Raw genomic sequence first — 22,471 nt, 5'->3', positions numbered from 1 at the left:
CTTTACCCACTCATCTATCAATGGACACTTAGGATACTTCCATATCTTGGCTACTGTAAATAATGCTGCAATAAACATAGGGGTGCATATATCTTTTTTAATTAATGATTTTGTTTTCTTTAAGTGAATTCCCAGAAGTGGAATTACTTAGTCCATATGGTATTTCTATTTTTAGGTTTTTTAGCAACCTCTATACTGCTTTACATGGTGGCTGTATCAATTTGCAAGCCCACCAGCAGTGCACAAAAGTTCCCTTTTCTCCACATCCTCACCAACACTATTTATTTCTTGTCGTTTTGATATTAGTCATTCTGACTTGTGTGAGGTGACAACTTACTGTGGTTTTGATTTGCATTTCCCTGATGATTAGCGATGTTGAACATCTTGTTATGTGCCTGTTGGCCATCTGTATGTTTTCTTTTGGAAAAGTGCCTATTCAGGTTCTTTGCCTATTTTAAATCAGATTATTTGCTTTTTTGGTGTTGAGTTGTATGAGTTATTTATATATTTTGCATATTAGCCCCTTATTGCACATATCATTTGCATTTAAACCATGTTAAGTGTATAATTTAGTGGCATTAAGTTCATTCATTGTTGTGCTACAACTACCATTATATGTTTCCAGAACTTTTTCATCATCCCAAACAGAAACTCTATACCCATTAAACACTAATTCCCCACCACAGCCCCACCCCACCCCCCATTGTCTCCAACCCCTGCCCCATCCCCTGCTAACTTCTATGTTTTGTCTCAATGAATTTGTCTGCTCCTCGGACCTCATATAAGTGGAATCACACAATATTTGTTGTTTTATGTCTGGCTTATTTCACTTAGCATCATGTATTCAAGTTTCATTCACAATATAACAGGTTAGAATTTCCTTCCTTATTTTAAGGCTGAATAATATTCCATTGTATGTATATACTACATTTGTTTATCCTTTCATCTGTATATGGACGCTTGAGTTGTTTCCATCCTTTGTCATTACTGTGAATAACGCTGTTATGGGTGTGTGCATCTCTTGGAAGCCCTTCAAAATTCTTTTGAGTATTGGGGAACCTCTATTAAGAAAGAGGATACAAAACAATGAATACAAATTTAAGTATGAAAGGGAATATTTGGAATGAGAAAATAAATCACTACAAATTACAAATTTTAAAAACTATATGCTAAATACCACAAACATCACAAAATCCAGAAAAATACCATATTATTATTAACTGTGATAAAGCCACATCATACTTCCTTCTTACTGATAGTGATAAAGCCATATGATATTACTTTCTTACTTACTTATATTTTTTCTGTATACTCTGATCATTTCTTCATAAGAGAATAATTTTATAATATCAGTTTCTACAGAGAGAATAAAAAGATAATTCAGTCTTTCCTCTAACATAGTTGATTTAAATCGGTTTTTTCTTATTAATAGTTTGAAGGTTTTCTTTCAGCCTCTCAAGTAATTATTGGTGATTCTGTCTCTAACTTCCACTGCAGTGCCTCACAGTGGCGATGCTTCCTGCTTAATGGCAAGGCCCTGGGAGCTCCATCTCTTTGGTCTTCCTCCCCACTGTCACAGGTCCAGCTCAGCCAAGTCCTTGAAGTGTTAGGCAGGAAAATAGATATGAGCATATGGAAAGAGAAAAAGGCCAGGGAAGTCCACTAAAAAGATCCAGGGTTAATCAATTAAAGCTCAAAAAGACATGAGCAACTTGGCCTGGAATGATTGAATATTCCCCAGATAAAGGAGGGTACCTCAGCATAGCCCATGTCTTTAGTGTGTTAAACATGCAGGCCCAGCTTATTTTTTTAACTTTACCTATATGCTGCTTTTTCTCCTTCTGACCCTAATCAAGTAGTTTGTAACCTAGACAACTAATTTAGCATGCAGGCTCAGCCATAAACAACATAGTAAAAGGCAGGAAGGATTCCATCTTAAAGATTGTATTTTAATACCCAGGAAGTTAAGTAAGATTCTTAACTTACTCTTTAGCAAACAGACAACTCAGCCCACCTTGCGGGCTGGGCAGGTGGTCTTGTTTGTTATGCTCCCAGACCAAAATGCCAGTTATCTCTGGAAGAAATCAGAGCAGTAAATTCCTTGTGCTGTCAATTTTAAATATTCAGGGACCACTTAACGAGTCTGCACCCCCTAGCCCTTTGTTACGTTCCTGAAAAATGCTTAAAAGGGGTATTCTCCAACTTTTCAGGGTGCTCCTCTCTCTGAGGTTGCCCACACTTTCTAAGTGTATAACCTTTTAATCTTAAACTCTCTCTCCAACCTTTCAGGGTGCCTCTCCTTGCTGAGGTTGCCTGGTTGTACTTTTTCTCCCTTTAAGTAACTTTAAATTAAACTTTAACTGCTTCACTATTGTGTCTCTGCCCTTCAATTCTTTGTCACGGCAGGGACAGGGACTGAGGCAAATATACAACGCTCTCCCAACATAAGTACCTGGTCTTTCTCCACTCCGTGGACCCTACCTCTGCCAGGTTGGTCCTGGGTTGGTGAGTGAAGCCAGGGTCATAGTGGCTCCCAAGCAATGATATATTTAGATCTTTCTCCTTGTGGTCAAAGATAACTGGACCATCACTGAGGGCTGGTGGATGTATAGGTAGTGCTGGTAACTTTGAGACTGTCACCAGGGAATGGAGGTGATCCCCAGGTTAGGGCAGGGCTCCATGGTTTGCACATACCTAAGGCTGCTGCTTCCTTCCTTTGGCTATTGAGGAAAACAGAGGTCTGTGGAACGGGGCTTTTACAGTGAGGGCCTCTGATTCTGAAGTTTCCTTAGCTTTTGTTCACAGGGTCAAGCATGGGACAGTGAGTGACCTGCTTGGTAAGAAAAATGCTAGGCCTGGAGTAGCCTTCCCAGTTCTCAAAGCCCTCTTCTCTCCCAGAGTTAGGGCCCAAAGATCCTCAATTTCAGGCTTAGTGCCCTAGACCCAAATCAGGAAATGTTTAACTCATTCCAGCTTTACATTCTGTGGCTCCTCATGGTGTTGTCCTGGCCTCACAAAGCATCTGGATAACTGAAGCCCTACATTCTTTTTCTGCCTTGAACCACCAGCTGGGGAGCTCATGCCTTCCTTGATGGTGCACTCCTTAGTCACACAGTGCCACACCAAATTCCAAGACAGATAACCTAGAAGAATAGGGACTGAGCCCTGCCATTCATTCATTCGTTAAATCTCTACATGTTAATTGTGAGCAAAGCACCATTTACTAGTGGAAGAAGATGGGAATTTGCACACCTGAAATTGTCCCCCATGTCTGTGGATATCTGCTGATGGAAATTCCTGATGCCCAATGTTCGCTTCTGAGATCAAAAGTCTTGGGTCCCTGTTGCAAATATGGGTCCAAATAGAGACCTCTTTTCACAGCCTCTTGGACACAGCTTTTCTGGCAGTACATGATCTTTTCTAGTGCAAGTAGCTGAATCAGAGTCCCTAACTTCTTTCTCTTGACTCTGTTGAAAAAACTTGGCCCTTAGTTCAGGCATCTCTTTGCTGTTCTGGGTCCTACTGTACCCCCAACAATAACAATGAGCAGGGAATGAAAAAACAATATCAAAGATATATAATATATTAACCACATGTGGTGTGCAAACCTCATTTGAATTCTGAATTAAACCAACTCTAAAAACATCCCCCAAACAAACCATTGATGAAACTATTATAAGAATTTATAAAGGTGATATATTTTCCCTTCAACATTTTATTCTGAGCCTTTTTAAACATACCATAAAATGGAAAGAATTTAGAGTGAACACTGTATTCCATCACATAGATTCTGTCTGTATCATTTTACTCTACTAGCTTTATTCTATGTCTATCCATTTATCCATCTATTAATCCATCTTATTTTAGGTGCATTCAAAGTAGTTGCTAGCAACTAGAATTTTCAGAGCTCCTCAAGGTCTCCACAACTCTGAAATGGGTGGGTTTGATGGGCAGAGCTCAGGTCTTTTACTAGCACTCTAGCTGCAAAAGAGGCTGGCATATGATGACATTTGTTCTGTCTCTTTAACATAGAACAAAATAAGGGTTATTTAAATAAGACATGTTTCCCATGGAAAAGTCCAACCAGGTGAAAAATTAGGGTATAGGGATCTTCCTTTCTAATTCCATCACTTTCTGAGATAATGCTCTTTTCTTCATGGGAGATGGCTCACCACCATCCCTACATCCAAGTTCCAAGAAATGGGAAGTGAAAACCACATATATGCACAGGCTAGGAGGTTAGACTGAAGGAATAGGACATTCCTATACAATTTGGGCACTTGGCTTTCTGGGTCATGGGGAGGAGGGGAAAAAACATATAGTAGGGGATATAGTCCTGTCTAGGTAGCTGGAAACCACATCCTGGAATGTGAAAGACTGGATCATCTTATCTCTTAGTACAGGGTCCAGCATGATGTTTTCCTTGAAAACTCTCTCACACTCTTTAGTAATTGGAAATATTCCATGGTAGAATTAGCCCCTGGTTTTAAGAAACTCCATATATATGCTATTTATATTTAGTTCAGTAAACAATTTTTGAGTTCCTTCTATATATCATGCTTAACACTAAGCATGGGTATGAAATTATTATACTAGTAGTGCTGGTAGAATACTGTGTGCAGGCATGATCCTACACTTACAGTCTTAAAAGTTTTACACAAAACAATGATTCCTTACATTTGTATAGTGCTTTAAAGATTTTTCAAAATACTTTCACAGGATTTATTCTCATTACTCTGAAGGTATTATCATCTTCATTATAAAGTTAATAAACATGATTTGAAAAGTTAACCTAAGGTCACATGGCAGAATCAGGACTCACTTCTATGTTCTTTGAAATCCTGGTCCACTCCTCATTCCACTACACCACAGCCAGCTCTAGACCACCTCAGGAAGTGTCTGTCTCTCCAGGTTGTTGGACTCAGACTATTCTTAGTGCCAGAGTATCACCCCACAGACTACCTACTAGCTGCAATGGTAAAATGTACCTTTACAATTAAGGCTTCTAGCAGCACTGCTTTAACTAACTGATCATTTTTAGTTTTATTAATAATGGGGCAACCTAACATCATGCCCATTCGGATGTGATGTGATGTAGTATGAAGTGAATCTGTACAGCTAAAAACAAAAACAAAAACACACAACCTGAATCAATTGAGGCCTCAGACTTCAATGCATAGCTCTGGCTTGCAGTTTCCAGGAAATACAGGGAATAGAGAAACAAGTTAAAGGACACCATGAGAAAACAACCAGACCCACAGAATGTGGAACATTTTGCAAACTCCCAGCTTAGAATTGTTAGGCAGGAAAATAGTTATGAGCAGGGTGGAAAGAGAAAAAGGCCATAAAGTCCACTAAAAAGAACCAAAATTAATCAATTAAAGCTCAAAAAGCCAGGAGCAACTTGGCCTGGAAGTTTGAATATTCCCCAGATAAAGGAGGGTACCTCAGCATAGCCCATGTCTTGTGTTAATCATGCAGGCCCAGCTATAAACAACAGAGTAAAAGGCAGGAAGGATTCCATCTTAAAGACTGTGTTTTAATACCCAGAAAGTTAAAAATCTAAGATTCTTAACTTATTCTTTAGTAAACAGACAAAAACTCAGCTCACCTTGGGGGCTGGGCAGGCACTCTTTGTTTGATCTGTTCCCAGACCAAGATGCCGGAATCCCAGGGAGAAATCAGAGCAGGAAATTCCTTGTGTTAAGTTAACTCTAAGTATTCAAAGACCACTTAACAAGTCTGCAGCCCCAGCCCTTAGTCACATTCCTAAAGAATCCTTAAAAGAGGGAACCCCCAACCTTTTGGAGTGCTCCTCTCTCAGAGGTCTCCCACACTTTCTAAGTGTGTAACCTTTTAATCTTAAGCTTTTTCTCTCCAACCTTTCACGACACCTCTCCTGGCTGAGGTTGCCTGCTGCACTTCCTCTCTAAGTAAGTTTAAATAAAACTTTTACTCTGCTTCATTACTGTGTCTCTGCCCTTCAATTCTTTCTTGCGTTGGGGACAAGGACAGAGGAAAATACAAAACGCTTACCCAACAGAATCTTAAAAGACTCAATGTCATGAAAAAGAAAATTAGTGACCTTTGACTGGATCCTGGTTTTTAGTAAAAAGTTACAAAAGCCATTCTTAACATGAATATAGTTTTGCTTGCTAGTAAAGAATAATTTTCTTAGATGTGATAATATTGTAGTTTTATAGGATATCATTCTTTATCTGAGGAAATGTATGCCCCAGTATTTAATTATGACGTTATGATGTAAAGTGTTAGTTATGAAATGTTATGATGTCTGCCACTTTTAAATAACCCAGCAACATAGAATTAACTTTCCAGTGTTTCACCAACAATACAGACTGGGAGAGAAATGAGCAGAAATAGCAAAATGCTGATAACTGCTTGATTTACATGGAGGGTGTACAGGTGTTCACTGCACTGTTCTCTCAACTTTTCATCACCTTAAATTACCATAACAGGAAAAAAATCCCGCGGCTCCTCGCAAAACCGCCTAGACAATTGAGGCTAGGTTGGCAGAGGAGCGTCATCGTTCCAGCTCCCGGTAGCCCGCTAGTTCCGCTCTCCGACTGCGCATGCTCAGAGCTCTCCAGCCGGCCCATCTCGGCCTCATCTGGGCATGCTCAGAGCCCTCCAGCCCGCTCGCCTCGGCCCCATCTGGGCATGCTCAGAGCTCCACCGCCTGCCCGTACCCTCGGCTACGTGTGCGCGCAGGGCGCCGGTGCGCTACTGCCGCCCGGGAGACGCGAATTGCGTACGCGTCGGACGCGTCGGGAGCGGTGCTGCAGGGCGATGGAGCAGCTGAAGGTGGAGAAGTTCCGTACTGCCGACCGGGGGAACGGGCTGCGCGCCGTGGTTCCGCTGCGCCCGGGAGAGCTGCTGTTGCGCTCAGACCCCTTGGCGTACACGGTGTGCAAGGGCAGTCGGGGAGTCGTCTGCGACCACTGCCTCCTCGGGTAAGTACGGAGCGCCCTCGCCCCCGGGTCCCGAGTGGCGCGGGTCTGGGGGCGTCGTGGGCGCCTCCCCGGGTCCCCGCCTGGCTGTGCCGCACGGGTGCCTAGCGGCGCGTCGCGGTGACAGCCGGGGACTGGAGCCCTGGCTGGCCCCTGCAGCTCTACCCCGCGCCGCCTGCTTCGGCGGGAATGGGGGAGCAGGGGCAGACTTCGGAGGAGGGTTGGGCAATTTTGCTGGGGAAAAAGTCTGTCCTGCGCTACAGGCTTCACTGGAGAGGCTGTGGAAATCTCAGGTGGCGGGGCGAGCGGGAGCAGGGAAGGATCGGCTAGCGCGGGGCCGAAGACCTGCTGTTGGGTACACTTTCTAGGGTCCAGGTTCTCTTGGGCCTGGGGATACGAAGATGAATGGCGTTCCTTAAGAATCCTTAACGAGCAGATAAGCGAGGGAGAGAATTAACAACAGTGTATCAGAAGGGCAGTCCTGTGCTGTGGGAGCAGCAGTTACTAAATTCCGCGGTGTGCTTCGCATTTAATGACTGGCCGGCAAGTCTAACTCTCAACTACCCATCTAAGGTGTGAGAACTCACGTGTAACTGTTTATAAGCCTGGAAGCAGTGGCATAATGTAAAGTACTATGTGAGCGCAGTTTATGGCAACGTGTAATATATATATGCACAGTCGTAGGAATTGTATCCAAACAGCAAATGTTACTGCGCTCCTTTTGTCAGCCAAGGAGAAGGGCGCTTCTTGAGACGGTGGGGGTGATTTTTGCCTGACTGCTCTTCCAGACCTGTTAGTCTGGGATTTGGGTAGTTGGAGGTGAGGAGGTAAGTGCAGCGCTCCTATCAGTAGCTTGACTATTAACGTCCTTATTTGATTCATACTTGACAGATTGATTTAAGTTTGTATTTTAAACCAACCGAATAATAGTTGTATCTGTTGCTTCCTGAAGTAACCATAACAGCAAAAAAACATATGTTGAGGAGTGAGCACTGTAAACTGTGCTGTTAAAAGCAGCTCATTCCGTTCAAGAGCTAACTTTTGCTGAGGGCCTCCAGCATGGAAAGTCGTAGGTCTTTGATTCTAATTCATACAAATGAGAGAAAGCTGGTCTCTTTATCCTGTTAAGTCCTTTGCAGGTGGATCTGGAGTCAAAGTCCAAAGTAGGGAACTTACTGTTACTTAGGTCCTATAATATAAATTGGTGGAGAAGATGTGGGTCATTTTGCAGATAAAAGCAGAGTGCCAAGTTATTTAGTAGTCGGAATAGAAAAGTTTTGGAATGAATAGTGGTGGCAAATTAGTAGCTGAATTAACAGAGCTATCATAGGAGACTTGGAGTTGACCAAAACAGACTACACAAACCTAGCTCTTGGTGGGTGGGGTGCGTCTTGATTTACCATATTGTTTCATTACTGCTGTCCATTATCCACTTTTTTCATTAGCAAGACAGGTAATGATTTAAGCCAAAAAAGTCAGTGGTGGGGGGATTGAATGAAAGTATTGGGGCTTTCTCAGCATTGCTTTTAATTCTAGAGGCAACCCAGCTCCAAAAATGGGCAGGAGCCAAGGGAAGTTCCACTTTCCAAGGAAAGTCATAATCGCACTTGAAAAAAACCAGCTGGGCTGGGGCCAGGGGAGTACAACACTCTCGCCTCCTGGTAATGCCGGATTCTGCAGCATGTATGATCAGGACTATGGCAGCAGCTGCCACTGTGCTGGCTGCCACTGCCATGACCACTGCTTCTGCTGCTCGGGAAGCTGGTTATGGCCAGGAAGTTGCTTTCTTAACCATGCTTCTTTGTGATCGCATTTATTAGCTTCTGATTGGACTCCTCAGTGGGTGTCTGGGATTGGCTGCCTGCACCCGAGCTGCAAGGGAAGTTGAGAAGTGAGTATGGACCTTTTTGGCTTTTAAGAATGGAGGCAGGCTCTACTTCTCACCAGTATTCCTATAGTGGGAAATCAGCACACCTAAACAGAGGCAAAGGGATATCAGTAATTGCCAAGCATCAGAACCAAACAAGCAGATTGGTTTTTCATACCGACAAACACTTATGTATGAGTACTTTACACAGAAAATACACTTGCATTTGTTAGGGGTTGGGTGGGTGGAGTTCACCTGTGCTGTGGTAGGAGGCTCTTTGTGGAAGTTTCACTTCAGTAATTGTGTTTCTGAAGTGCCTACTTGGAATCACTGAAGCCTGAAAATAGCATTGGAGAAATCAGACTTCTGTGCATTGTTTCATGCGGTTTTCTACTGCTGTTGAATGCCCATCATTGGAGGATACAGTTTTGTGTAACTTACCACCTCCTAAGTGAAAACAGTTGTGAAGTTCTGAACAGTAAATAAGACATCAATGTTAGTAGCCCCAGTACCTGGCAAATAGTAAGCTCTTCATAATGGGAATGTCTGGCAGAATTTTCCTCTAGTTACTCTTGCCTTTCTGCCCTTCCATTTGAATTAAGAAAGGGAAAGAAAATAATGAGTTTGTAACAGTTAACAGCAGTTCTGTGTGTGTGTGTGTTGGTGGAGGGGATAAAATAAAGGCAAAGTATTTCAATTACTTCATTAGTCTCCAACTGATTTATTGTTATGAGATTCTGCCTGACCTCCTTTAGCTTTGCGCTGGTTTGATTAGTGTCTTAGTTCTTGGATATTTACCTTTATTAATAGAGAAATTTGAACCTGTTTAATGGCTTCTCTCACTTTTTCCCTCGTTAAGGCTTGGCATCTGGTTTTTCGTGTTGTGAGTGGAAAAGAAAATGATGTAAATTGCAGAAAGTTTAAAGGGTAGTGAAGCTGTGACCTGAAATGACTTATATTATCCTTTATCTGCTTTTGCACACATTTTTAGATTCATGGAGCTGGAAAAGATTGACAGAGGGGCTATTTGTGTTTTCTGTTTGTTTTAGTAAATGTAGAACATAAAATTGCACTGTAATTATTTTGTTTATAGGTCTCCATACTTTAGCGACCTGATGTCTAATCTTTGCTATATCCCTGGAGCCTAGTACACAGAAGATGCTAACTGTGAAGTTGTGTAGGGTTAATATTTTCAAGAATTTTAAGGCACCGTGTATTTGTTTTTGGTTTTCTATGAAGTTCCAAGTTCCCTGCAATTTTCATAACAAGTGTTAACTCTGCTAAACTCTGATGATAGTTTCTTCTGTAGGGTGAAGAAATCTCTTCCATCATTAAGACTGAGCTTGAGCCTTAGTGCCTCTCAAGAGGAAGGAGGATGACTTGTAAGTGGAAAGTCTATATTTTTGAGCTCTGGTAGATTGTGGGAAGGAGGGGGACAGAGGTAAGGAGAACAGAGTGTGAGAAACATAAGTTTTGTCCCTCCCTGTCTGGCCAAAGCTGTGGGGTTGGGGTGAGGGTGTTAGTGGATTGAGCGGACAGTCAAAAGTAGGCGGCCTTTGGCTCTGCTCCTTATGTGGACTCTTGAGAGGAGGTAGCTATGTAAGCTGGTGCTGTGCCAGATGGGAGCAGCAGTGGCTGAAGGAAATGGTAGCGGGAGATTCTGAGATGCTTTCCTACCACTATGAGGGATGTTGGGGGAGCTTGGAGGCCTGCTGAAGCAGCAGGCTTCATGACAAAGGGCTGTGTGAGTCTAGATGGATGCCAGAGATGGGAGTCAGCATGGTGTCCCAAAAGGTGAGGTGGCACTATTGCAGCCATGAGACTTGATTACCTCCTTGTAGTGGAGACTCCTTGTAGCACACCAAGTCTCTGTGGTCTTCCAAGGTCTCCTTGCCACCAGTGTCCCATAAGTCCCATTTGGAGAAACACTTACCTGAGAGCAGCTATTTAACCAGGTCTGGTAAAGAGTTAAACTCAAGTGTCTGAATATTGGATGGAGAGAGGGAGAAGGAAGTGGAAGTTGTAGGCAAGGGAGGGTGTAATCAGGAACCACAACTTCTGAGCTAGGGGCTGAGTCATGAGGAGAGTAGTGTTGGACAGTGAAATGTGGTACAATCAGTGGATTAAAGGAGCAAACGTGGTCAGAGAAGTCGTGGAGTGGTCAGAATGGGATGACTTGACACACAGGAGCTCTAGAAGTAATGTATGTGTTGGAATGACAAGGTTTACAATGTGGCAGAAAGTGGCCTAGGTGGGGAATAGGTAAAGATTGTTGCAATGATCAGGGAACTGAGAGATAAGTTGTTAGATGCGTTTTTCTAAATAAAGTTACCAAGAATGTTAGGCATTGGAATGAGTACAGGCATACCTTGTTTATTGTGCCCCCAGATACTGCGTTTTTTTTAAAATCAACTGAAGGTTCAAGACTTCAGTGAAGATGTGAAAATAGCAAGAGAACCAGAATTAGAAGTGGAGCCTGAAGATGTGACTGAATTGCTACATTCTCATGATCAACTTTAATAGTGAGTTTCTTCTCATGGATGAGCAAAGAAAGTGGTTTTTTGAGATGGAATCTACTCCTGGTGAAGATGCTGTGATGATTGTGGAAATGACAGCAAAGGATTTGGAGTGTTCCATAAACTTAGTTGATAAAAGAGCAGCAGTGTTTGAGAGGACTGATTCAGATTTTGAAAGAAGTTCTGCTGTGGGTAAAATGCTATCAAACAGCACTGTATGCTACAGAGAAATCCTTCATGAAAGAAAGGGAGAACTGATGCAGCAAATGTCGCGGTTGTCTTATCGCCCCAGCCACCCCAACCTCCAGCAGCAACCACCTGATCAGTCAGCAGCTGCCAACATGGAGACTAGACCCTCCACCAGCAAAAAAGATTACACTTGCTGGAAGCTGAGATGGTGGTTAGCATTTTTTTAGCAGTAAGGTGTTTTTAAATTAAGATATGCACATTTGTTTTTTTTTTTAGACATGATGCTATTGTACACTTAATATACTACAATATAGTGTACACATTAACTTTTATATGCACTGGGAAACCAAAAAATTCATTTGGCTCTTGCAGTGTTTGCTTTATTGCAGTGGTCTGGAACTGAATCCAAGTATCATCAAGGTGTGCCTGTAGCTTAAAAGCAGAATTCTCAAATTAGCTCCCTAATCCAAGACAAGTGCTGAGAAAGAGCCAAATGGAGACAGGGAGGTACTTCTGTTCAAACAAGGGCTAAAAGGCATTCTGTGGGTTTGCAGCTGATCTTGTGAGCTATGTCAGCACCGGGTGCAAGTGGACTGTGGCAGTGTGGTAGACTCCTGGGGGGTGTGTGAGGGGCTGGGCTCTGAAGGTGGAAGGACTAGTGAAATCTTCCAGGAGGGAACCTTGAGAGCTGGCTTGAAGTCAGGATTTGCAGATTCCTGGGCAATGGTAATGGGTTTACCTTAGGACTTGGAGTAAAGTGGAAGGATTGATAACAAGGTGGGTTGGGAAGGAACTCTATGGATATGACTTCTATTTTTTTCTGTTTAAGTGGGAGTTATAATTCCTGTTTCTTTTGCTTCTTCCTTTTCTTCTGCAAGGGGGTTTGGGAAAGGGCTGTATGGCAGAGCCCTGAGCCTGAAAACATTTGGTCCGTATGAATGCCCCGGCAGAGGACGATCTTAAGCAGACAGGATGGCCTGTTCTGTGGATAGCAGTACATTGTTCTCCTTCTTCAGACAGCCTGCTGCTTGCTCAGAGGGCTCAGGAATAGCAACTGTGGGGACAGGGATGGAGGCTGGTGTCCAGAACTCAGCAGTACAGACTGCACCCCCACTGTGGCCATTGTGGCTTCCCCTGGAACAGAGTGCCCTGGTTGCTGCCAGTAGTAAGGGATCCTGAGTTCTCCAAATGGCAACACATCTTTGGGACCGGCCAGCCAACTGTTTTCGGGTTTTTATTTTAGACCCTTTGTCATGGAGGGATCACTGATTTGTTCTCATTGGAACACTCATTTTTTTTTCTGCCCTTGGATTTGTTTTTTTTGCCTGAACTACCACCTCTGAGACCTACTGAAAATCTTCTGTAGAGCTGAGGTGTTCCTCACAGGTTGCTTCTGATTCACAGAGAGAGAATTGAAGTGTGGGCCAGTGCGTGTGGTTTGACTGCTCTTGACATGTACTGTCATTTGAGGCAGCTGGTTTCATAGATGGGTTCTCAAACATTTCAGTCTCAGGATCTCTTTATACTCATAAAAATTATTGAAGAGGATTTTGTAGAAAGGGTTTTAAAATGTTATTTGGGACTCTGAAGAGGTTTTGCTTATGGTTGTATCTGTTGATTTTACTGCATAAGAAAATTGATAAGTTTTCAAATATGTATGTAAAAATAATAAATTATTACATTTTAACAGTGTTTTTAATGAAACAAACTATATTTCCCAAAACAAAAGAAAACTTGCTGAGAAAAGTTTTTTGCTTTACATTTTTGCATATTTCTTTAATGTCTGGCTTTAATAGAAGATTTTTGGGTTCTCATAACTTTTCTGCATTCAGTGTATTGCAAAATCACTTGTCACATAGCCTCTGGAAAACTCCATTTTATACTTAGAAGAGAATGAGAATAAAAAGGGCAAAAAATGTCTTAATATTATTATGAATATTGTTTTGACCTCACAGGTCTCCTGAAAGGGTGTCAGGTATTCCCAGGGGTCCATGGACCCTACTTTGAGAACCGCTGTTATAAAACACACGACATGTTTTTTGTATCATTTTGAGAGGCTGGGGTTTGTTCTCTAGTAGATGTTGTGAACCAATGAATAATATTTGGTTCTGGTTTTCTTATAACCTGTCAGGATATATATTGGGGCAAGGAACCAAGGTATAGAGTTAGTGCCTCTGAGGATGAATCACTCAATTTTTGCTTCTCATCTTCTAACTCTGGGCTGTTTCTAGTTGTTTAGGAGTCAAGGGGGAGATATTCCTCTGAATTGCATAGGGTCAAATATGGGATGGTGATTAACCCTGATTATCTAAAGAGAACCACTTTCCCTTTACTTGTTACCACAGTACATGACAATTGAATGTTATTATTCAGTAGCTAATATTTATTACTACTTACTGAGCAATGCCAGGTATGACTGTAACTGCTTTACCTTGTGTACTACTTAATTTATCTCATCATAACCTTACAAAAGTGTCTTTTCCTTATAAATGCAAACACAGGCCAGAGAGCAGCTGTACACTTGTAGGAGTATAAATTGGTGCTGCTGCTTTGGAGGGTATTCTGGTGGTATTTATCACCAAATTGAGCACTATGTTTTCTTGACCCTATCTTTGGGATTCTGACAAATAAAAATGACATGGTTGCACAGGATACTTAGCATAGCATTTTGGTAATTAAAAAAAGTGGAGAAGAGAATTTTCAATGTCTACTAATAAGGGACTGGTTAAATTATAGTGTAGCCATATTATAGAATACAATGCAGCTGTTAAGATTGAAGTAGATTGTACAGATGTGGATGGCTTTCCATGACATTGTTGGGTGAATAAAGTTGTAGAACAATGTAGGTATTTTAAGTAAATCTTTGTGTATGTATACATATACTTGTGAGTATAGGTAAGGTCTGGAATAACACTCTAGATTACTTCTAGATAATGGGATTTGGAGGGGGCAGGACATCTGTTTGTGCTTCATATATTTTGTATTATTCCCCCAGTAAAACCTGTATCATTTTTTTGTAATAGAGATTTAAATAAATGTCTTTCTTAGACTATTTCATTTGGAATTGTATAAAAAGTTGAACTGTTTAGGAATGAAGATGCCTTTGAAGTGCTTGCCAGCTTATGTCCACTTTTTTTTTTAAATTGCTAGCTGATTAAACCAAGAGTGAACCTCTTGATAGGAGATGAGTCAGTTTACTTGGCAGGCCATTGGCTTTAGAACTGAACTGAGAGGTAGAACTCTGTTAATTGTCCTAATTCTAGCTCTGCCTTTGCTCAAGCCTGGTTATTCAACGTTCCCTTGGTATTTCTGAGACATCACAGTATCCATTAGTAAACGATTAATTTTCCTCAGTGGGCACACAGGACAATTACATTTCCCAGCCTCCTTGCAATTGGATGGGGGCCTGTGATTCAGTTTTGGCCAGTGGAGTGTGGGCTTGAGTTATGCAAGCCATTTCCGGGTTGACTGTAAAATAGTCTGTCATCTTCCTTGTTCTCTCTTTCCCTGTCTTGATGATGTGGAGGCCTTGAGTTGAGATGGAGAGACAAGAAATTGGTCATGGCATGGAGAAGGGCTCTCCTGGAGAATTGCCTTACATGCGTCAGATTTAGTGGGAGCTAGAAATAAACTTGAGTTAGTCTTAGAGCAGAATTTTAATGTGAATATGATTCACCTGAAGATCTCGTTCAAGTGAAGATTCTGATTCAGTAAGGTCTGGGTTGGGTGTGAGATTCTGCATGTCTAATAAGCTCCTAGGTGTTGCTAAAAGCTGGCTGTTGGTTGATCACATGTAAGTAGCAGAGAATTAAGAGTTAGGTGAAATGACATACAGCCCACTGTAAGCACTTACCAAATGGGTATTACAGCATCCTGAAATAGCACTAACTGTGATGAAAAGGAATTAGGGACTATACATACATACCCAAATTTTAAATTATTCCTAAGCACACATCTACTCTTTTATGTATGATGGACTGGGATTTAGTATAAGTATTATGTGTCCAGAAAATTATGTGAAATTAGAACCTGGAGTCATTTTATGGTAATTTTGAACATTTATCTTTAGACATACCATCATTTTGAAATAGTAATATGCTTCTCTAGGTACCTTGTTGGAGAAATAATCTAACCTCTTCCTACTACAATTAAAAAAAAACTAAAAACTTTCATTTGGGAATAGTTTCAAATTTACAGAAAAGTTGCAAGAATAAGAATAGTACAAAAGAAATCTGTGTACCTTTTTTTAATATATATTTTTATTTTGGTATAATTTGTCTACAATTACATGAGGAATGTTATGTTTACTAGACTACCCCCTTCACCAAGTCCCCCCCACATACCACATTAGTCACTGTCCATCAGCGTAGTAAGATGCTGTAGAATCACTACTTGTCTTCTCTGTGTTGCACAGCTCTCCCTGTTTCCCCCCCACATTATACATGCTAATCGTAATGCCCCATTTCTTCTTCCCCCTGCTCCTCCCTCCCTTCCCACTCATCCCCAGTCCCTTTCCGTTTGTTAACTCTTAGTCCATTCTTGGGTTCTGTGATTCTGCTGTTGTTCTGTTCCTTCAGTTTTTCCTTTGTTCTTATACTCCACATATGAGTGAAATCATTTGTACTTGTCTTTATCCACCTGGCTTATTTCACTGAGCATAATACCCTCTAGCTCCATCCATGTTGTTGCAAATGGTAGGATTTGTTTTCTTCTTATGGCTGAATAATATTCCATTGTGTATATGTACCACATCTTCTTTATTCATTCATCTACTGATGGACACTTAGGTTGCTTCCATTTCTTGGCTATTGTAAATAGTGCTGTGATAAACATAGGGGTGCATCTGTCTTTTTCAAGTTGGGCTGCTGCATTCTTAGGGTAAATTCCTAGAGGTGGGATTCCTGGGTCAAATGGTATTTTTATTTTGAGCTTTTTGGGAACCTCCATACTGCTTTCTACAATGGTTGAACTAATTTACATTCCCACCAGCAGTGTAGGAGGGTTCCCCTTTCTCCACAACCTTGCCAACATTTGTTGTTTGTCTTTTGGATGGTGGGATTCTTACTGATGTGAGGTGATATCTCATTGTGGTTTTAATTTGCATTTCTGTGATGACTAGTGATGTGGAGCATCTTTTCATGTGTCTGTTGGCCATCTGAATTTCTTCTTTGGAAAACTGTTCAGCTCCTCTGCCCATTTTCTAATTGGGTTGTTCACTTTTTGTTTGTTGAGGTGTGTGAGCTCTTTATATATTTTGGATGTCAAGCCTTTATCAGATCTGTCATTTATGAATATATTCTCCCATACTGTAGGATACCTTTTTGTTCTATTGATGGTGTCCTTTGCTGTACAGAAGCTTTTCAGCTTGATATAGTCCCACTTGTTCATTTTTGCTTTTGTTTCCCTTGCCTGGGGAGATATGCTCATGAAGAAGTTGTTCATGTTTATGTCCAAGAGATTTTTGCCTATGTTTTTTTCTAAGAGTTTTATGGTTTCATGGCTTACATTCAGGTCTTTGATCCATTTCGAATTTACTTTTGTGTATGGGATTAGACAATGATCCAGTTTCATTCTCTTACATGTAGCTGTCCAGTTTTGGCAGCACCAGCTTTGAAGAGGCTGTCATTTCCCCATTGCATGTCCATGGTCCCTTTATCGTATGAAAATTGACCATATATGTTTGGGTTAATGTCTGGAGACTCTATTCTGTTCCACTGGTCTGTGGCTCTGTTCTTGTGCCAGTACCAAATTGTCTTGATTACTGTGACTTTGTAGAGGAGCTTGAAGTTGGGGAGCGAGATCCCTCCCACTTTATTCTTCCTTCTCAGGATTGCTTTGGCTATTCAGGGTCTTTGGTGGTTCCATATGAAGTTTAGAACTATTTGTTCCAGTTCATTGAAGAATGCTGTTGGTAATTTGATAGGGATTGCATTAAATCTGTAGATTGCTTTGGGCAGGATGGCCATTTTGACAATATTAATTTTTCCTAGCTGAGAACATGGGATGAGTTTCCATTTTTTAGTGTCCTCTTTAATTTCTCTTAAGAATGTCTTGTAGTTTTCGGGGTACTAGGTCTTTCACTTCCTTGGTTAGGTTTATTCCTAGGTATTTTATTTTTTTTGATGCAATTGTGAATGGAATTGTTTTCCTGGTTTCTCTTTCTATTAGTTCATATTAGTGTATAGGAAAGCAACAGATTTCTGTGTATTAATTTTGTATCTGCATCTTTGCTGTATTCCGATACCAGTTCTAGTAATTTTGGAGTGGAGTCTTTAGGGTTTTTTATGTACAATATCATGTCATCTGCAAATAGTGACAGTTTGACTTCTTCTTTTCCAATCTGGATTCCTTGTATTTCTTTGTTTTGCCTAATTGCCGTGGTTAGGACCTCCAGTACTATGTTGAATAACGGTGGGGAGAGTGGACATCCCTGTCTTGTTTCCAATCTTAGAGGAAATGCTTTCAGCTTCTCGCTGTTCAATATGATGTTAGCTGTGGGTTTGTCTTATGTGGCCTTTATTATGTTGAGGTACTTGCCCTCTATGCCCATTTTGTTGAGAGTTTTTTTCATGAATGGACGTTGACTTCTGTCGAATGCTTTTTCAGCATCTATGGAGATGATCATGTGGTTTTTGTCCTTTTTGTTGATGTGGTGGATAATGTTGATGGATTTTCAAATGTTGTACCATCGTTGCATCCCTGGGATGAATCCCACTTGGTCATGGTGTATGATCCTTTTGATGTATTTTTGAATTCGGTTTGCTAATATTTTGCTAAGTATTTTTGCATCTGCATTAATCAGGGATAGTGGTCTGTAGTTTTCTTTTCTGGTGGAGTCTTTGCCTGGTTTAGGTATCAGGGTGATGTTGGCTTCATAGAATGAGTTTGGAAGTATTCCCTCCTCTTCTATTTTTTGGAGGTCTTTAAGGAGAAAGGATATTATGTCTTCTGTGTATGTCTCATAAAATTCAAAGTAAATCCATCTGGCCCGGGGGTTTTTTTCTTGGGTAGTTTTTTGATTACCGCTTCAATTTCCTTGCTGGTATTTGGTTTGTTTAGATTTTCTGTTTCTTCCTTGGTCAGTCTTGGAAGGTTGTATTTTTCTAGGAAGTTGTCCATTTCTTCTAGGTTTTCCAGCTTGTTAACATACAGTTTTTTGTAGTATTCTCTAATAATTCTTTGTATTTCTGTGGGGTCCGTCGTGGTTTTTCCTTTCTCATTTCTGATTCTGTTGATGTGTGTAGATTCTATTTTTCTTTTTCTAAGTCTGGCTAGGGGCTTATCTATTTTGTTTATTTTGTCAAAGAACCAGCTCTTGGTTTCATTGATTTTTTTTCTATTGTTTTATTCTTCTAAATTTTATTTATTTCTTCTCTGATCTTTATTATGTCCCTCCTTCTGCTGACTTTAGGCCTCATTTGTTCTTCTTTTTCTAGTTTTCATAATTGTGTCTTTAGACTATTCATTTGGGATTGTTATTCCTTCTTTAAATATGCCTGGATTGCTATATACTTTCCTCTTAAAACTGCTTTCGCTGTGTCCCACAGAAGTTGGGGCTTTGTGTTGTTGTTGTCATTTGTTTCCATATATTGCTTGATATCTATTTTGATTTGGTCGTTGATCCATTGATTATTTAGGAGCATGTTGTTAGGCCTCCATGTGTTTGTGAGCCTTTTTTGCTTTCTTTGTACAATTTATTTCTAGTTTTATACCTTTGTGGTCTGAGAAGTTTGTTGGTAGAATTTCAGTCTTTTTGAATTTACTGAGGCTCTTTTTGTGGCCTAGTTTGTGGTCTGTTTTGGAGAAAGTTCCGTGTGCACTTGAGAAGAATGTGTATCCTGTTGCTGTTGGGTGTAGAGTTCTATAGATGTCTATTAGGTCCATCTGTTCTAGTGTGTTGTTCAGTGCCTGTGTGTCCTTATTTATTTTCTGTCTGGTGGATCTGTCTTTTGGAGTGAGTGGTGTGTTCAAGTCTCCTAGAATGAATGCATTGCAGTCTATTTCCCCCTTTAGTTCTGTTAGTATTTGTTTCTCATATGTTGGTGCTCCTGTGTTGGGTGCATATATATTTATAATGGTTATATCCTCTTGTTGGATTGACCCCTTTATCATTACATAATGTCCTTCTTTATCTCTTGTGACTTTCTTTGTTTTGAAGTCTATTTTGTATGATACTAGTTCTGCAACACCTGCTTTTTTCTCCTTGTTGTTTGGATGAATATCTTTTTCCATCCCTTGACTTTTAGTCTGTGCATATCTTTGGGTTTGAGGTGAGTCTCTTGTAAGCAGCATATGGATGGGTCTTGCTTTTTTATCCATTCTATTACTCTGTGTCTTTTGATTGGTGCATTAAGTCCATTTACATTTAGGGTGATTATTGAAAGATATGTACTTATTGACATTGCAGGCTTTAGGTTAGTCGTTACCAAAGGTTCAAGGTTAGCTTCTTTACTGTCTTACTGTCTAACTTAACTCAGTTATTGAGCTATTATAAACACAGTCTGATGATTCTTTATTTCTCTCCCTTCTTATTCCTCCTCCTGCATTCTTTGTATGTTAGGTGTTTTTTTTTGTGTGTGCTCTTTTGTGTTTCCTTTGACTGCTTTTATGCATAGTTGATTTTATTTTTTGCCTTAAATTAGTATTTGATTGTTCCGCTTTCTTTGCTGTGATTTTATTTTCTCTGGTGACTTCTGTTTAGCCTTAGGAGTGCTCCCATCTAGAGCAGTCCCTCTAAAATACCCTGTAGTGGTGGTTTGTGGGAGGCAAATTCCCTCAACTTTTGCATGTCTGGGAATTGTTTAATCCCTCCTTCATACTTAAATAATAATCATGCTGGATACAGTATTCTTGGTTCAAGGCCCTTCTGTTTCATTGCATTAAATATATCATGCCATCCTATTCTGGCCTGTAAGGTTTCTTTTGAGAAGTCTGATGTTAGCCTGATGGGTTTTCCTTTGTAGGTGACCTTTTTTCTCTCTCTGGCTGCCTTTAATACTCTGTCCTTATCCTTGATCTTTGCTATTTTAATTATTATGTGTCTTGGTATTGTCCTCCTTGGGGCCCTTGTGTTGGGAGTTCTGTATGCTTCTGTGGTCTGAGAGGCTATTTCCTCCACCAGTTTGGGGAAGTTGTCAGCCATTATGTCTTCAAAGACACTTTCTATCCCTTTTTCTCTCTCTTCTTCTGGTACCCCTATAATGCGGATATTGTTCCGTTTGGATTGGCCACACAGTTCTCTTAATATTCTTTCATTCCTGGAGATCCTTTTATCTGTCTGTGTCAGCTTCTGTGCATTCCTGTTCTCTGATTTCTCTTCCATTAATGGCCTCTTGCATCTCATCCATTCTGCTTTTAAGTCCTTCCAGAGATTGTTTTATTTCTGTATTCTCCCTCCTTAGCTCTCGCATGTTTCTCTGCAAGTCCATGAGCATATTTATGACCTTTATTTTGAATTCTTTTTCAGGAAGATTGGTTAAATCTATCTCCTCAGATTCCCTCTCAGGGGAGGATGTCTGGGTTAGTCTGATCTGTAGCAAATTTTTCTGCCTTTTCATGATGGTAGATGTAGTAGTAAGCAGTTGGCGCGTGTGTCAGCTGGGAGAACCAAGACCCTTTCCACTTGCTCCTGGCCTTCCTTTCCTGGGAGAACGGCGACCCCTAGCGGCTTGTGCTGGGTAGCTGCATGCAGACGGGTTGTCTGATCCTTGCCTGGCCGCTGTGGAGTTAAGCTCCGTGGTTGCTGTGGGCGTGGCCAGCCTCAGGCTGCTACTCTGCTATGGTGGGGCCGTGCCGGAGGGGTAACGGGCGGGAGGCTGTTTATCGCCATGAGGGGCCTCCAAGCTGCGCTGCCGCCCAGGGGTTAGGGCGCCCGGAGTTTCCCGGGATTCCCAGCTGCAGGGCTGATTGTGCCGGGACGCTTCTGTCCAGCGGTGAGGCTCCTGTCCCTCTAAGACTTTCAAAAAGCACTCGCTTTTCTTTTGTTCCAGGGGCACCAGCTGTGGGAACCCGCTCACAGGTTTTACTGTCCTGTTTCCCTAATATCCAGCACACCATGCACACTGTGTCTGCGCTCTGGTGCGGATGGCTAGGGCTGGGTGTTCAGCATTCCTGGGCTTCCTCTCCCTCCCGCTCCGACCCCTCTCCTCCTGCTGGGAGCTGGGGGGAGGGGCGCTCGGGTACCGCTGGGCCAGGGCTTGTATCTTAACCCCCTTTGTGAGGTGCTCGGTTCTTGCAGGTGTGGATGTGGTTTGGTTTATTTTCCTGTGTCTTCTGGTCTCTCTTTTAGCGATAGTTGTATTTGTTGTATTTTCAAAAATATATGTTTTTGGGAGGAGATTCCCACTGTCCTACTCATGCTGCCATCTTGGCTCCTCCTCCTGTGTACCTTTTAACCCAGATTAAATTAACATTAACATTTGACCTCAACTGTTTTATCACTTGCACACTGTCTTCCCTCTCCTCCTTTGAACCCCCATCTTTATTTATACACATCTTTATTTGTACCTTTCTTTCTGAATATGTAAGCTCCATAAATCCTGGCCCTTCATTCCTAAACACTTTAAAGTGTATTTCCAAAGAATAGTGGAAGTTATCACACATATCTATGTCAGTAAATTTAATGTTACTATAATACTTTACTGTCTGTATTTCAATTTTTTCAAGTCACCCAGAGTTTATGTTTTTCTTTTTAGTACAGGATCCAGTCAAGACTCAAGTATTTAATTACCTTATCTTCGGTTCTCTTTTATCTGGAACATTTCTACAACTTTGTCATGTGTAACACTGACATTTTTGATTTTCTTTTTAATAGAACTTTCCTCATTTTGGGTTTAATGAATGTTTCTTCATGGTTACATGCAGGTCATACATTCTCAGCTGGCATAGTACATGGACGATGCATCCTCAGGGTATCATATCAGAGAGGTTCA

The 22,471-nt window shown here is 41.2% G+C and overlaps 1 protein-coding gene across 3 annotated transcripts in view; it reads left to right on the top strand.

The window, feature by feature from the left end:
• Window positions 1-6,659: 6,659 nt before the first annotated feature.
• Window positions 6,660-22,471, top strand: part of SMYD3 (SET and MYND domain containing 3) — an 807,351-nt gene continuing 791,539 nt past the window's right edge. For 2 of the 3 annotated variants that reach the window (XM_036918391.2, XM_036918389.2), the window contains exon 1: window positions 6,661-6,971. In XM_036918391.2, the coding sequence (XP_036774286.2) occupies window positions 6,679-6,971 (293 nt within the window). In that variant the 5' untranslated portion in view covers window positions 6,661-6,678. Of the gene's footprint in view, window positions 6,972-22,471 lie in introns of all 3 variants that reach the window. The other variant, XM_057507857.1, reaches the window with a different exon arrangement.

Source organism: Manis pentadactyla, chromosome 9 (assembly GCF_030020395.1).
Source record: "Manis pentadactyla isolate mManPen7 chromosome 9, mManPen7.hap1, whole genome shotgun sequence".
NCBI lineage: Eukaryota > Metazoa > Chordata > Mammalia > Pholidota > Manidae > Manis > Manis pentadactyla.
Note: the sequence above shows the minus strand (reverse complement) of the source record. Positions and strands in the feature narration are given on the sequence as shown.